The sequence below is a fragment of the Leucoraja erinacea genome, chromosome 13, assembly GCF_028641065.1.
Source record: "Leucoraja erinacea ecotype New England chromosome 13, Leri_hhj_1, whole genome shotgun sequence".
NCBI classification, from domain to species: Eukaryota; Metazoa; Chordata; class Chondrichthyes; order Rajiformes; family Rajidae; genus Leucoraja; species Leucoraja erinaceus.
In genome coordinates, this window is record NC_073389.1 from 29,437,186 (window position 1) to 29,452,708 (window position 15,523).

Below are 15,523 nucleotides of genomic sequence, written 5' to 3' on the forward strand. Positions count from 1 at the left end.
GACTGGATAGACTCGGTTTGTACTCGCTAGAATTTAGAAGATTGAGGGGGGTTCTTATAGAAACTTACAAAATTCTTAAGGGGTTGGACAGGCTAGATGCAGGAAGATTGTTTCCGATGTTGGGGAAGTCCAGAACAAGGAGTCACAGTTTAAGGATAAGGGGGAAATCTTTTAGGACTGAGATGAGGAAAACATTTTTCACACAGAGAGTGGTGAATCTCTGGAATTCTCTGCCACAGAAGGTAGTTGAGGCCAGTTCGTTGGCTATATTTAAGAGGGAGTTAGATGTGGCCCTTGTGGCTAAAGGGATCAGGGGGTATGGAGAGAAGGCAGGTACAGGATACCGAGTTGGATGATCAGCCATGATCATAGTGAATGGCGGTGCAGGCTCGAAGGGCCGAATGGCCTACTCCTGCACCTATTTTCTATGTTTAAGAATAAGGGCTAGGCCATTTAGGACTGAGATGAGGAAAAACCTTTTGTGAATCTGTGAAATTCTCTGCAACATTGGGGCATATGAATTGTGAGGTTTTGGTGGTTTTAAGGCACTTTAAAGTGAATACATTTCCAGGGCCTGACCCAGTGCATCCTTGAACTTTGTAGGAAGCAAGGGAGCAAATTTAGGAGGTCGTTATGTAGATTGTAAATCTCCAATTTCCACACAATGGCTACCCAGTAATGGCTGAGAGCTTCTCCATCCAAATACCACATCTGGAAAAATGTGAAACTTTAAAGAGCACAAAAATATATTCTCACTTTTCACTAGATTAAATAAATGTATGTTTTTGGTTGCTATAATCTCATTCACAAAAGATATTAATCACTGTAACTAGGTAATTTTTGTAAGTGAAAATCAGTTCTAAATAACCAAGCCAAATATTAAGAAAATACAAAGTAAATACGAGAGAAATTAATGATGCATGTTCTTTCATTTTATTTACAAGCTTAAGGACATAAGCAACATAAATGCAAAAATATCCTGCTGGTTAGAATTATTTAAAACCTAGTCAGTACTGTACCTTCATCAGATAACAGTTGTGGCATCTCAACTGAAAATAACTGGAATTAGGAATAGGAAATGTTTAAAATGTATATCAGGCAAAGAGGTATAAATCATTAGCACACACTCTCATCTCATCTTTATTTTACTTGTCGCAGTTTATCAAAATTGCTTCTCCTATCATCTGCAAAGATATTTACTTTGTAATATCTGTGTCTTTTGGTTAATGTTTTTCTTCAGTGCATTAAATTTGCTGGTAAATACACGAGTTTATTACTAACGGTCATAACCTAGATTTTGGTTGATGCATAATATTTTATTCATTTAACAAAACTATCAGAAAATCAATCATTTCTGAAAATAGCTCCTTGGACTTTGAGTGAAAGCCTGCAAGATGCTTTGTAAGTGGAATAGTAGAAACTGTTCTGCCTTCATTAGTTGGCTGGTTCCTGGCATTGATGTTAGATGCAGAGTCTATGCCCTCTCACTCAAGAACAAAACGCTGCACTGCACAGCTGAGGCAACGAGACCCTGTCTACAGCTCTGATCAGTATACTCAGTGTTGCACCATATTCAACATGGCTTGTTTTCTCTACTTTTGCATTACTTTTACAAACTGAAAAGACAATCGCTTCACTCGGGGGCCAAGTTATTGTTCATAGCAGCATAAACTTCCAGAATACAAGCTTCAAACAACTAAGACCAATTTCCACTTAATATATTGGGGCTACATGAGGGTGGAACCTTGTAGGTAAATGAGAGGAATTCTAAACAATCCAACTTTAATGCCATCCTAATGTCATAAAGATAACAGCAACAAATATTAGATGATCAAAAAATACAAAGTTCCAGTCTGAAGAGTTCTGACCCAAAACGTTGTCTATCCACGTTCTCCAGAGATGCTGCCTAACCTGCCGAATGACTCCAGTGGTTTGGTTTACTTCACTAAAAATCCCAGCATCTGCAGTCCTTGTGTCTAAATATTACATGAGACCCATTTCATCAACATAGTAAAACAAAATTGGTCGTCTTGGGAAGGAATAAATACAGCTGTAATGTACGTCGCCTCCCTCTTGTGTGGTGGGGGTATTGTTCTTAGCCATTACAAAAACTGACAATTTACCTTTAATAAACTAAACTAAAAACCTGCAGACATTCACACAGAGCCAGTTTGCTGTGGTGAGTCTCTGTGATTCTTCTCTTTAACCTCTCTGCACCACTCCCTACCCTTAAGACACCTATCCTAATGTCTCCTTTAGTTTACCTGCTTCTGTGAAAAGCTGGGACAGTCTTTGCATTAAAGCCAGCAGGTGTAGCAGTAACTTCAATATTAATTTCCGGGTTCTGCTCTATGAAGCAGATCTAGAAACAAAGAACTACAGATGCTGGTTTCCTGAAACACTTTTCCTCCAGAGATGCTGCCTGACCCACTGAGTTATTCCAGCATTCTAGTGTTGATCGAGACTAGAGCATGGTCATTTTGTTTATATAACAGAGTTCTGTTCTGATTAGTGGCTAACTGAGGTGTAGAGCATGTAATCAGCTCACAGATGGTGACCACGCTCTCAAAGGCTTCTTTCTCATTATTACGTCATGGTCAGTGATTTGCATGTAGATTTCTTCCAGGAACAAGAGTCCTCCAAGAAACAAAATCATTCATAAGTTTTGAGTTGTTGTGGAGAATGGGAGCTTTCACCCTAATTTTGGAACAAAATAACATGGATGCAACACATCTGGAAAATGCTGGAATACCCAAGATCAGAGAGCACATAATGAGATAATGCTTTAGGCTGATGACTATCTGAAAGAGGATCCCAGCCTGGAACGTCATCTGTCCTTTCCTTCCTCGGATGCTGTCTGACCTGCTGAATTCCTCCAGTACGTTATTGTCTGCTTTGGAATGTCCATTCCATTTTAACAGACACCTCTATAGGATTACCTTCACAGAGCTATTTTTTTTTAAACCTGCATCCACAGTGTATTAGTACATCATGGGGCCTTGGCAGAGGCATTGTCAAATACAATTATGAAGACATTAGGATGGCGATTAAAACTGAACTGTGAACTTTAAAGGAGGGGGAAGAGGTTTAAGGAGGAAATTTCAGAACACTAGCACGGACATTGGTGAAGCAAATTAATTTGGGGAAGGTCCATAGAGCAACGGAGATATCTCATTGTACTAGAGTAGTGGAGGAAATCAGAGACAGTGGACCCTTAACCTACATGGATACGTTCAGCTTGCCATGCATCACATTTATTTTGGAATGCACATGGTCTCCATGGGGTATGGCCATTCACAGCCTGAGCTTGAATACTGGTAATGCAACCTCCAACTCATGAACCACTACTCCAGTCATAAGGTGTTTTGGCTTTCATAAAAAATGTATTTGAATAAATGCTTTAACACTTTCAGTTTTCCATCTTCTCACAGATGGTAAATAATCACAGTAACATTCTCCATGGGGGGTGTTTGCTTCTGCATCTTACTCATCGCTAATGGCCAGCTGTACTACAGGTGATTGTACTGTTTACCTGGACAATGGGCCACTTTTATCTCTACAACTGCAAATAACATACTGAACCATGAGCAATTCATTTGAAATAAGATTGCAGCAGCATATTCATATTGTAACATTTTGTTTAGGTTTACTTGCTATGAATATAAATATACAACTAAAAATAAAAGCACATTTTCCATTAAAAACATTGTTCGAGCAAGGATCAGGCTAAATTACAGCCAACAGCGCAAACAGTAAACAGCTTTTCAGTGCATATGAACTATTTATTTTTTCGGAAACAATGAGACACAGTTGGTTGGTATTTATACATACCTAGATTACACTACCCTGAAACCAAATTTCTGCCGTATGTATAAACTACTGACCCTAAGGGACAGAATCATATTAGTGCAATGATGCACTGATATTAGTTTAATACAGTAGATAGAAATCTCATTTGGGAAACACATTTTAAAACTGCATTGGGCAAATTCAGACATTCATTAATGCATAGTTTGGCTTCACTCTGATAAGCTCATTCAAGCCAAACAAACTCTCATTTTCCTATCCCCACACTTGTGCAGTACAAAATTGTACCTTAACATGGTCTAGTAAGATTCCTGATTAGCAAATGTCCAAGTCAACTTTCACTGGAAGTTGAGACTGTTGATGTTTTATTGTTCCTCCACCCGTTGTATATAATTTCTATACTGCAAACACAATCTGCCTGGACATGCGTAAGATAGTTTGTAAATATTCACTCGCCAAAAATCACCATTAAGCACTGAAACTAATTGAGCTACATTATTATTCAGATTTGTTAATAGAAAGCAAAACTCTATGTACCTCTAAATTTTAAGTTGTAAATTATCAGAGCTTCATAAATCTTGCTACACCACAATGGAAATAGTAGGTACAGTGCATAGAATCCAGTGCACAGAAGATAATTCAAACATATTTGGTAATCATTTTTCTCACTACATGCTTGAGCTGATTTCGATGCAAGTCAATTATAAATATAAATCTTGGGAGCTGCCAGTTGTGAGTGAGTGGACTTTTGCGTGTCAGTCAGTAGCCACATGCAAAGAAGTTATTGTAACCGAGTCAAATAAATAACAGCCTTAGATAAACAATATTCCATATTATCCCATGCGTCATTGCATCTGGTTATAATTTGATCCGAAATATGTTCAGTTAAAACACAGTGCTGAAGCATAAAATAACATCATGAGGAAGCTCTTCATGCTGTTAACTGCTTCACGGGCCACTGCTCTACTGGAGGAAGCAGCCAGTATTTGGTAAGAAGTCTTGGACATAGGAGGCAACTGCTTTGGTCAGATAGGTCATGGTTCCGTAGTTGCCACTTGGAGCGCTGTCATAGAACAAATTGCAGATTCTTGTGGCTGTGTCCATCTCTAAAATTGAATCACCTGCTCCAAGGGATTTCTGGAATGAAAACAGAAGGATTGCATCTGATGTTATAAAAAGCCACTTGGACAGTTCCAACTCATGGGATATACAGTGCCCTCCATGTTTGGGACAAAGACCCATCATTTACTAATTTGCCTTTGTACTCCACAATTTGAGATTTGTAATAGAAAATAATCACATGTTACTGTGCACATTGTCAGAATTTAATTAAGGCCATTGTTATACATTTTGGTTTCACCATGTAGAAATTACAGCAGTGTTTATATGTAATCTCCCCCATTTCAGGGCACCATAATGTTTGGGACACATCAATGTCATGTAAAATGAAAGTGGTCATGTTTAGTATGTTGTTGCATATCCTTTGCATGCAATGACTGCTTGAAGTCTGTGATTCATGGACATCACCAGTTGCTGGATGTCTTCTCTGGTGATGCTCTGTCAGGCCTGTATTACAGCCATCTTTAGCTTATTTTGGGGGGCTAGTCCCCTTCAGTTTTCTCTTCAGCATATAAAAGGCATGGTCAATTGGGTTCAGATCAGGTGAGTGACTTGGCCACTCACGAATTGACCATTTTTTAGCTTTGAAAAACTCCTTTGTTGCTTTAGCAGTATGTTTGGGATCATTGTCTTGCTGTAGAATGAAACGCCTGCCAATGAGTTTTGAGGCATTTGTTTGGACTTGAGCAGATAGGATGTGTCTATACACTTCACAATTCATTATGCTACTACCATCAGCAGTTGTATCATCAACGAAGATAAGTGAGCCAGTGAGTTCAGCAGCCATACATGCCCAGGCCATAACACCCCCACCAGTGTTTCATAGATGAGGTGGTATGCTTTGGATCTTGGGCAGTTCCTTCTCTCCTCTATACTTTGCTCCTGCTATCACTCTGATATGTGAATTGTCTCATCTGTCAACAAGACCTTTTTCCACAACTGTGGTTGCTCTTTTAAGTACTTCTTGGCAAACCCACCACCCTTTGTGTGAAAAAGTTACCGCTCAGATTCCTATTAAATCTTTTCTTTCACCTGGTCTTCTGGTCCTCGATTGCCCTACTCTGGGCAACAGACTCTGTGCATCTACCTGATCTATTCCTCTCATGATTTTGTACATCTCTACAAGATCACCCCTCATCCTCTTGCACTCCAAGGAATAGAGACCCAGCCTACTCAACCTCTCCCTATAACTCACACACTCTAGTCCCGGCAATATCCTCATAAATATACTCTGAACCCTTTCAAGCTTCACAATCTTTTTCCTATAACATCGTGCCCAGACTGAACTTCTATACTCAATATTCTGACTAATGGCCAATGTGCCTAAAGCCTTTTTGACCACCTTATGTACCTGCGACTCGACCTTCAAAGAACCATGCACCAGCATTCCTAGATTCCTCTACACCACTCCCCAGAGGCCTACCATTTATTGCATAGGTCCTGCCCTTGTTAGACATCGGAAAATGCAACACCTCACAATTTTCTGTATTAAATTCAATCACCCATTCCTCAGCCCACCTGGCCAATCGATCCAGATCCTGCTGCAATCTTTCACAACCATCTTCACTATCTGCAAATCCGCCCAATTTACTTAGTTCATTTTGTTCTTCTTCCTACTCACCTAAATCAAACATTAATTGAATCAAAACTTCTTGTGAAAGAAATAGTTTTCTCTCACTGAGTCGGCTTTACAGGGACACTTTCACCAACAGGATCAGTAAAATTAGGCAATATTAACAGTCATTGGAGGTTTATCTAATGATTTTGTAAATCTACTTTAAGATTTACATTAAAATGTGGTTGTTGGATTGTCATGCACTTCATGTGGTGTGTGGTTAGTTATTACAAGATGGTAGAATGGTGAACTGCAGGAAGCAACTTTCTGAGACTGCTGCAATTTCTTTTCCGAAGTCTAAGCTGATGTAAAATTTCATAAGGTCATGTAATAGCAGAATTAGGCCATTCGGCTCATCAAGTCTACTCTTTCCCGCCATTCAATCATGGTTGATCTATTTCTCCCTCCCAACCCCATTCTCCTGATTTCTCCCCATAACCCCTGACACCAGTACTATTCAAGAATCTATCTATTTCTGCCTTAAAAATATCCATTGGCCTCCAAAGCCTTCTGTGGCGAAGAATTCCCCAGATTCACCACCCTCCAGAGACACTTCCATGTTTATGACTGGGGAGATGGTGTGACAATTCTGGAATGCCACACCATTGAAATGTGTTGCTTCACATTTCAGCACATGCTCCATGGTCCACACAATCCAGTATCAGGCTTCACATTTCATGAAAGCACAAGAAAAGTTGTTGAAAAGCTAACAAAATTTGGCACGGGATCATGGTAATAGATTGAAGCAGGTAAGGTTTTGAGAATCAGTTACAAAGCTCACGGGACAATGACCTCCAAAATAGCTTGAAATTGCAGGCTTTTATGGAGACTATTTCAATTATACCACTATGGGATACTGCTGACTTTCAAATGAATTCACCATCAAAATTCTCACTCTGTGATGGAACGTTTGTAATCTTTATGTGAAAACGATGTTAATACAGGTGCACAACCTTTTATCCGGAGTTCCAGAAACCGAAAAGCTCCGAAAACCGGCCATTTTTTCCAGATGTCGTCTGCGCACCAAAGCTCGCGTTTGGCGCCAAACTTGACCCAAAACGACCCACGGTCAACCCAGGTCTGTACTACTGTAGCGGCTGCCTCCTCCCTGGAGACCGGGAGACGATTAAACATAAGTAAATCATTGCTTAAATGTTAGTCAGTTAGTTTGGAGGGCTTTTATGTGAAGGGGGGTGAAGGGGTAAACTTTAATTCTTAGTCCCCTACCTGGTCGGAGAGGCGGGGAGCGGTCAATGCCTTACCGGGTCGCTTTGCAGTAAGCTCCGCAGCGCTGTGGCCGGTGGGGCCGCGGGCGGCGCCGGTTGTAGCTCCGACCCCGGCAACTCTACCCCTGGCTGCGAGGCGCTCCAAATCCAGTGCGGCCCGCGGCCGGATGCCCCAGCTCCGCGAATGTCGGGAGTCGGCGGCGTCGCAGCGCTGGGATACCAGCGGGGTGCGGGCAATGCCTTACCGGGTCGCCGTGCGGCAAGCGCCAGAGCACTGTGGCCGCCGACACACAACATCGCGGAGCGTCGCTGGATTTGGAGCCGCGCAGCCAGGGGTAGAGTTGCCGGGGTCGGAGCTCCAACCGGCGCCGCCCGCGGCCGGACGGAGCCCCCAGCTCCGCGGCTCCAAATCCAGCGACGCTCCGCGAATGTTGGAAGAAGGCGGCCACAGCGCTCCGGAGCTTGCCGCACGGCGACCCGGTAAGGCATTGCCCGCACCCCGCTGGTATCCCAGCGCTGCGACGCCGCCGACTCCCGACATTCTCGGAGCTGGGATGTCCGGCCGCGGGCCGCGCTGGATTTGGAGTGCCTCGCAGCCAGGGGTAGAGTTGCCGGGGTCGGAGCTACAACCGGCGCCGCCCGCGGCCGGACGGAACCCCCAGCTCCGCGAGGTTGGGAGTCGCCGACCAGGTAGGTAGGGGACTAAGAATTAAAGTTTCCCCCTTCACCCCTACACCACCACCACCACATAAAATCCCTCCAAACTAACTGACTAACATTTATGCAATGATTCTCCCGGTCTCCGGGGAGGAGGCAGCTGCTCCAGACTTTTCAAGCCGCCCGCGCTACCTACCTAATCTACGCTAAAAATCTTCCATTCTGAAATCCGAAAATGTCCGAAATCCGACAAGTGTCTGGTCCCAAGGCTTTCGGATAAAAGGTTGTGCACCTGTATATGCATTTTATTTGAAATCAGCTGCCACCAGTTACCTGATCCTGCAAAAAGTACTCATTGGCCATGTGTACGATGTGGTCCACACAGATGACTCCACCAACGGTGTGGACATCCAGTTCTGCCAGCATAGTGAGAACCAGGATCGTCTCCACCAACAGCTGCCTGTACTCAGGCTGAGGAACACGGTTCAGAACAGACTCCACATGGACGGCAAACTTGATCTCTTGGGGAGTCATCTTAAAATGAATCCAAATAAAGTGTTATATCCCACCACAGCTAATGACCGGACATGAAATAAATGCTTCCTCTAATCTTTAAACAACTTTCTTTCCTTAAAAGGCACGGCAATTTTCAAAGAGAACATTTACACTTTCCTTAGATTTGCTAAGTGAACAAAGATAAAGAATGTTGATTAGTTCTACCATAAAAAATGAACATTCCTAAAGTTCCAATAAATCATACCATGCCATCCAGACCATATTTTGTGCTGTTGTGACAGATCCTGGCTGTGCCATTATTCATCTTTGGGACATGGATCAGGAACAGTCTAAGGTTTGACACAGAATGCTGGAGTAACTCAGCAGGACAGGCAGCATCTCCAGAGGGAAGGAGAGGGTGACGTTTCGGGTCGAGATTCTTCTTCAGACTTAAGGACTGAGGGCTTAGTCTGGAGATAGGTCTTGACCCGAAACGTTACCCATTCCTTCTCTCCAGAGACGCAGAAATTTTTCAATCTGAATAGCATATTTCCAATAGCAGGTTGACCAAAACTGAAACAATACTTAATTTTGCAGATACACCAACGTCAGGTAGTCTTAAAAATTACTATAGAAATAGACAAGCATAAAATAAACTGTCTTTGATTTAATGTAACTTCCCTGCAGTAATCAGACTCTTTAGAACACAGGATATTAATTTCACTGGGAAGGCCATGGAAATTGACAACCAATTGCGTGATAACCAATCTATAGACACGTGTGCACTTGAGATTAATTAGAAAGCTAGTCCTAATTTATCACACATATAACATACGCAACTTCAGTTACCAGTGCTGTTGCAAAGAAGAAAAAGATTTGAGTCTTGAAAGTGTTCATTACACTAACCCGAGTTGTGAAAGTGTTCATTACTGGAACACCCTTGCACTTTGTGCAGGTTTTATATTAAAATACAGGAGTGCCAATGTGTGAACTGACAGGTAGGAGTATTACTGATGCAGAAATGACCCATACACAATACCTGTGCAATCCACATCAGTGACGTTGAAATAGTGTGTCTTACCTCTCTTGTGGTTGAAGAAGGAAGTACAAAGCCATCAATGGAAAGTCCATGGCACTAAATTCATAAGTAAGTCAAGGATTAAAATCATATCTTTTGTCCTTGCACATTTCAATATTTATGCTAAATTTTTAAAGGAGATAATGTGAAGAGGCGTTTTTGAAGTTGCCATCTGTAAAAGTGTTGCAGTGTGTGTACATGACACAGGTGATTGTCTCACCCACCGAGTCTCTGCCTACTCTTTGTAAACATTATCCCAGATGTGGTCTACTGCTGCTCCTCTTTTCTAGAGGTACTATTGATTCCAGATCATAACCAGTTTGATTTGAAAATAAATTGTCTCCCAGTTAGAGTTCTGACAACAGCTTTAAATCTGCATCCACAGGTTCCTAAAACTTCTGCCAATGGAAATGGTTTCTGCCTTACACTTTATCAACACTTCATAATTCTGAACACCTCTTAATTTTCCACTTAACATTATTCACTCTGAAAACAAAGCCAGCTTCTCAGGAACCGTGAATAAATGATCGGAGTTGGCTGTGTAGATCCAGCTGGGCATGTCATGGTAACATCGGTATCTGCACCAATATCGAATCCGGAAAAACACAACATCTCACCAATAAGTGACTACAGATGCTGGAACCTGGAGCAAATGGAGAGCCAACAGCTCTTCTTTTTTATTCTCACCAGCATGACATCCGGCAGAACATTACACCCTCAACAATATAACAACTTAAAATACCAGAGTTGGCCAGAGAGAAACAAATGAGAATATAACAATAGAAACAAAAGAATGACATCTGCCAACGTTCACGTTCAACCAACAGGTAATGAATCAAAGGAACATGAGTCGGCGTTGGGCCTCTGGAGCCTGCTCCACCAGTTGTCCAGGTCATAGCTGATCTCCTACCTTAATACCATCTTCCTGCACGTGCCTGGTCTTTGGGTATTTTTAAAGCAGAGATTGACAGGTTCTTGATGAGTACGGGTGTCAGGAGTATCGGGGACAAGGCTGGAGAATGGGGTTATGAGGGAGGCATAGATCAAGCATGATTGAATGGCAGAGTAGATTTCATGGGCCGAATGGCCTAATTCTGCTCCTATCACTTTATGAACATGCCTCTGCCTCTTTGTACAGGCTAAATCCCCTCTACCATTCCAGTCCAGACCTAAAATATCAGCTGTCTATTTCTCACCATAGATGCTGCTCGAACAGCAGGTATTTTGTTGATCCAGATTCTCTAGCATCTGAATTCTCATGTATCCTCTCTCATTACATAATACCATCCTTCACTGGCTTGCTGCTCCTACAGGTTGGCCTTTACTAACTAGTGTGCAACATACCGGTCTCTTTGACCATCAACACTACCCAATCTCTCACTATTGAATGAACACTCTGCTTCTCTGTTATATTCACCAGTGAATAACCTCACATTTGTTCCACCCTCCATGTTCTCCCGCTCTCACTGAGCTTGTCCAGATCGCCCTGAAGGCTCTTTACATCCCCCATAGGTTTAGGTTTATTATTGTCACTTGTACCAAAGTACAGTGAAAACCTTTGTTTTGCAGGGTATCCAATCAAATTAGACAATACTATACATCAATATAAACAAGTCAAAAATCGAGTACATATGCATGAAATCAGTATTTTTGCTCTTTGTGGGAATTTTTGACATGCAAATTAGCTGCTACATTTCCCCACGACAGCCAATGAAATATTTAGGCACCTTGTAAATGTGAAAGACAGTTTTCTCTTTGTGCAACCTTGCTTCCACATTTACCTTCACCACCAGAACTCACCTTCTGTAGAAGTTTCCAGACTTTTTCGTAGAAGCCCATGGGCACTCGGTTAATGGCTCCATCAAGACGCCGTCTGCGTAGCCACTGACCCTGGCGTTCGTCCCAATTCAAGGTGGCGCCGAAGAAGCCGGCTGGAGATGAGCTGGCGGTGGGAGACGAGGGGTTGCTGCATTGCTGAAACAAGGAAAACAGTACATGCTGCAGAGAAGTGGAAGAGCAAAGAGAAACCATTCTGAACATATGTGTTTCCTGGATTGCTACAATGGTACACGATAGGGTCGTATTTTCACAGTGAACGGTCGGTGTGCAGAACAAAGGAACAAAGGAGTGCAAGTACTTAGTTCCTGAAAGTGGTATCACAGGTGGACAAGGTGCTAAAGAAGGCTTTTGGGACACTGGCCTTCATCAGTCAGGCACCGAGTATAGAAATTGGGGAGTTGTGTTCCAGTTGTACAAGTCAGAGGTAAAGCTGAATTTGGGAGTACTGTGTTCATTTTTGGCCATGGTGCTATAGGAAAGATTCCATTAAGCTGGAAAGAGTACAGTAAATATTTATAGGGAGGAGGGCAGGACTTCGCCTTAACTATAGGGAGAGTTTAGATAGGCTGGGAGTTTATTCCTCGAAGCATAGGAGAATCTTACAGAGGTGTATAAAATCATGAGTGGAATCCACCACTTTTTTCCAGGGTCAAGGAATTAAAAATTAGAGGACATGGTTTTAAAGTGAGAGTGATTAGATTAAATAGGACCTAGGGTGTAACTTAATGATTGGTTATGGAGATACAATCTCCTGGAACACGTTAAACTAGGGAAACTCCAACCTGGTCACGGCCTCAACGTGAGGATCCATGTCTCTATGGCCACACCAGCCAGCTCCTCAGAACACTCTCAAACATGGAGATGATTTAGAAAAGTTAATGAGAATGTATTTTTTTAATAAAAAAGGCGCAGGATAAAAATCATGAAATACTGGGTGAGATTGGCGACTGGAAAACAGCTGAGTGCGAGTACAAAATTTCAATTGTTGAACACTTATGCATTCCATGTATTCGTCAACTTACTGTCATGTTACCTACAAATTAGATGGGCTTTACATAAGACAGCACCTTTAAAGCATCTGCTCACTTGGCAGAAGTTAAACCGCAAATATAAGGTTAGAGACTGTCTTTGTCTGTGTTTGTGTGTTGGTAATACCAGGGCTATATCACATGATCATCAGGCCAAAGTGCAGATATGGAGGGAGAAAAAATGAGCCAAAATCACAGATGGATCAGACATCTCCTCCCCATTCAACAATTTGAAGGGATTGCTCTCCTGGCTCCCTAGTCCCCACTTCCATCCCTGCCACCCACTCCACCTTAATGCTATTTCCCATGCAGCAGCATATTTTTAGCCAGAGGGTGGTGAATGTGTGGAATTCATTGCACTGACAGCTGTGGAGGACGTTTTGGGGTATTTTTTAAAGCGGATGTTGACAGGTTCTTGATTAGTACTGTGTCGAAGGTTATGGGGAAAAGGCAGGAGAATGTGGTTGAGAGGGAAATATAGATCAGTTATGATTGAATGGCAGAGTAGACTCCATGGGCCGGATGGCCTAATTCTGCTCCTATTACTTATGAACTTTTTCCACAATCCAGAGGGCCTCTGTGTGAAGCAGTGATTCACTTTCACTTCTTCCAAATCACTGCACTGCATTGGTGCTCGCAACGTGGTTTCTTCTCATTGCAGGAACCAAATGCACATCATGCAGCTCCTGTCTTCAATCCACAGGGAGGACTGTGAGCTGGCTGTTGCCCATCACTTTGATTCCCCGTCCCACTCTGACCTCGCTGTCCGTGGCTTCCCACACTCGTAAGATAAAATCCAATGCAAGCTTGACAACACCTCAGCTCCTCTATGGGCGTGTTGCAACTTTCTGGACTTGAAGTCTCCTACCTGAAGAATCTTGCTTTCTATCTATCTATATCAAAATTGGTCCTTTCTGCCAGTCAGCCTCTGTGAACCTAGCTCAGTTTTTCTCTCTCCATTATTACAGCCATCCCTTTTGGTCATGACCCATAGCCCTGCTATTACCAACACATGACTCGGATAAAGCAACATAATGTGCTTCTAACCACCACATCAACCCAATTGGTCTCCACCTTTAAGAGATACTAGACCAAGGGGAACACGTTGGGTGCCATCCCCTCAACCCGTGGTTGCGGGGAGGGGCTAGGCGGCCTTCGGCATCACACACACACTAACCACCCCCCACACATAACCCCCACCCCCCCTTGATATTATATTAATATTATTCATTCACTCCTTTTACCCCAACCCCCGCCCTATCCACTCACGCAAACCCCCAACTGCGCTGGCGCAGCTAGAGGGGGGGGGGGGGGGGGTAGAGAGAGGAGGGTAGGATTGGGGGGGGTAGAGATTGAGGGGGGGGGGCGTTGGGTCCCAGCATCACACAGGAGGGCTGGTCCCCCAACGCAATATTCCACCTCTCCACCAATTCCAATATTGGTGGCCAGTGGTGGGGGGGGGGGGGGGGGAGGGGAAGCTTTCTGGAGTGCTGGTAGGGGTTTTGGGGGCTGAAGGGACTGGTCTCCAGAGGGCTAGTATGGACATTGTGGGCCGAATGGATACTTTGGCTGGTGGCTCAGTCACTCAAGCCTGTTGTGCTGGCAGCTCACTCACTCACGGCTCTTGAGCTGGCAATTGACACGGCTATTCCTTGAAATTCTATTTGAAGCAGGGTGCAAGGCCACCAAATCAAGTGCAGTTTCATACCATTTCAAGCAGGGTACAATGCCACTAAAGACAACGAGTCGTGACCTCACCCTCCTCCATTCAGGGCACTGACAGGTTAGTAAAACCACTCACAGTTTAGTAAACATGTGTTCAGTGTTATTCACAGCTCAGACTGACAGAGGTGACCCTCTCGCTCCCCCATCTTGCAGTGACTGACTAAAGCACTCAACACTTTTGGGTTTTATAGTCCCTCCGGAAGGGGCGTGGCCTTCAGGAGAGAGAATCTCAACATTTTTTAAACACTAATAACTCGTTTATTTTTCATCGATGGGAAAAATCCTCTTGTTCTGTGCAGCGGAGGAGGACTCTGAGTAAGGTGGCCAAAAATCACAGCCGTAGGTGGCAGTGTTTTTTCTAAAATTAATATACAGAACACCAGGAAGTGGTCAAGATCAGACTTTTAGTAATATAGATATGATTTCCTTTGTTCTATCCATCCTCTCCACTTTCTTTGCAATTAAAACCATGTGTTTTCATATCCTGTCAGGATTAGGATCCCTCTTTTCTAATCCTGACAAAGGATTCCAGACTTGAAACGTTAACTCTGTTTCTCCCTTCACAGATGCTGCGTGACCTGCTGAACGTTTCCACAATTTTCAGGTTTTATTACTGGCACTTGGCAGTTTTTTTTTGACATTCATATTTTGATATTGACATACCTGTCTCATCTCACTCTTTAGCTTATTGATGCCTGTCCTCTCTGTTTTTGTTGCCCCTGTGTGGCCAACTTCATGGATGGAAATGGCCGGACTGATGCCAGTGGAATCGATCGGTCGAACTTGAAAACAGAAAACATTGTGGACTATTAGATTGATGTATGTTAAAAATATTGTCAGCAACAATGATCACTTACAATGACATAGATCCTCAAACATAATAAAAACATCCTAAGGCACTTCACAAGGACACTGCTGACTATATAACAAGATA

The 15,523-nt window shown here is 43.0% G+C and overlaps 1 protein-coding gene across 1 annotated transcript in view; it reads right to left on the minus strand.

The window, feature by feature from the left end:
• Positions 1 to 910: 910 nt before the first annotated feature.
• LOC129702779 (phosphorylase b kinase regulatory subunit alpha, liver isoform-like) overlaps positions 911 to 15,523 on the minus strand; it is a 77,008-nt gene continuing 62,395 nt past the window's right edge. The window contains exons 28-32 of the mRNA XM_055644754.1: positions 15,253 to 15,371; positions 11,798 to 11,971; positions 10,001 to 10,054; positions 8,758 to 8,958; positions 911 to 4,944 (exon numbers count right to left, since the gene is read on the minus strand). Coding sequence (XP_055500729.1) covers positions 4,771 to 4,944; positions 8,758 to 8,958; positions 10,001 to 10,054; positions 11,798 to 11,971; positions 15,253 to 15,371 — 722 coding nt within the window. The 3' untranslated portion in view covers positions 911 to 4,770. The remainder of the gene's footprint in view (positions 4,945 to 8,757; positions 8,959 to 10,000; positions 10,055 to 11,797; positions 11,972 to 15,252; positions 15,372 to 15,523) is intronic.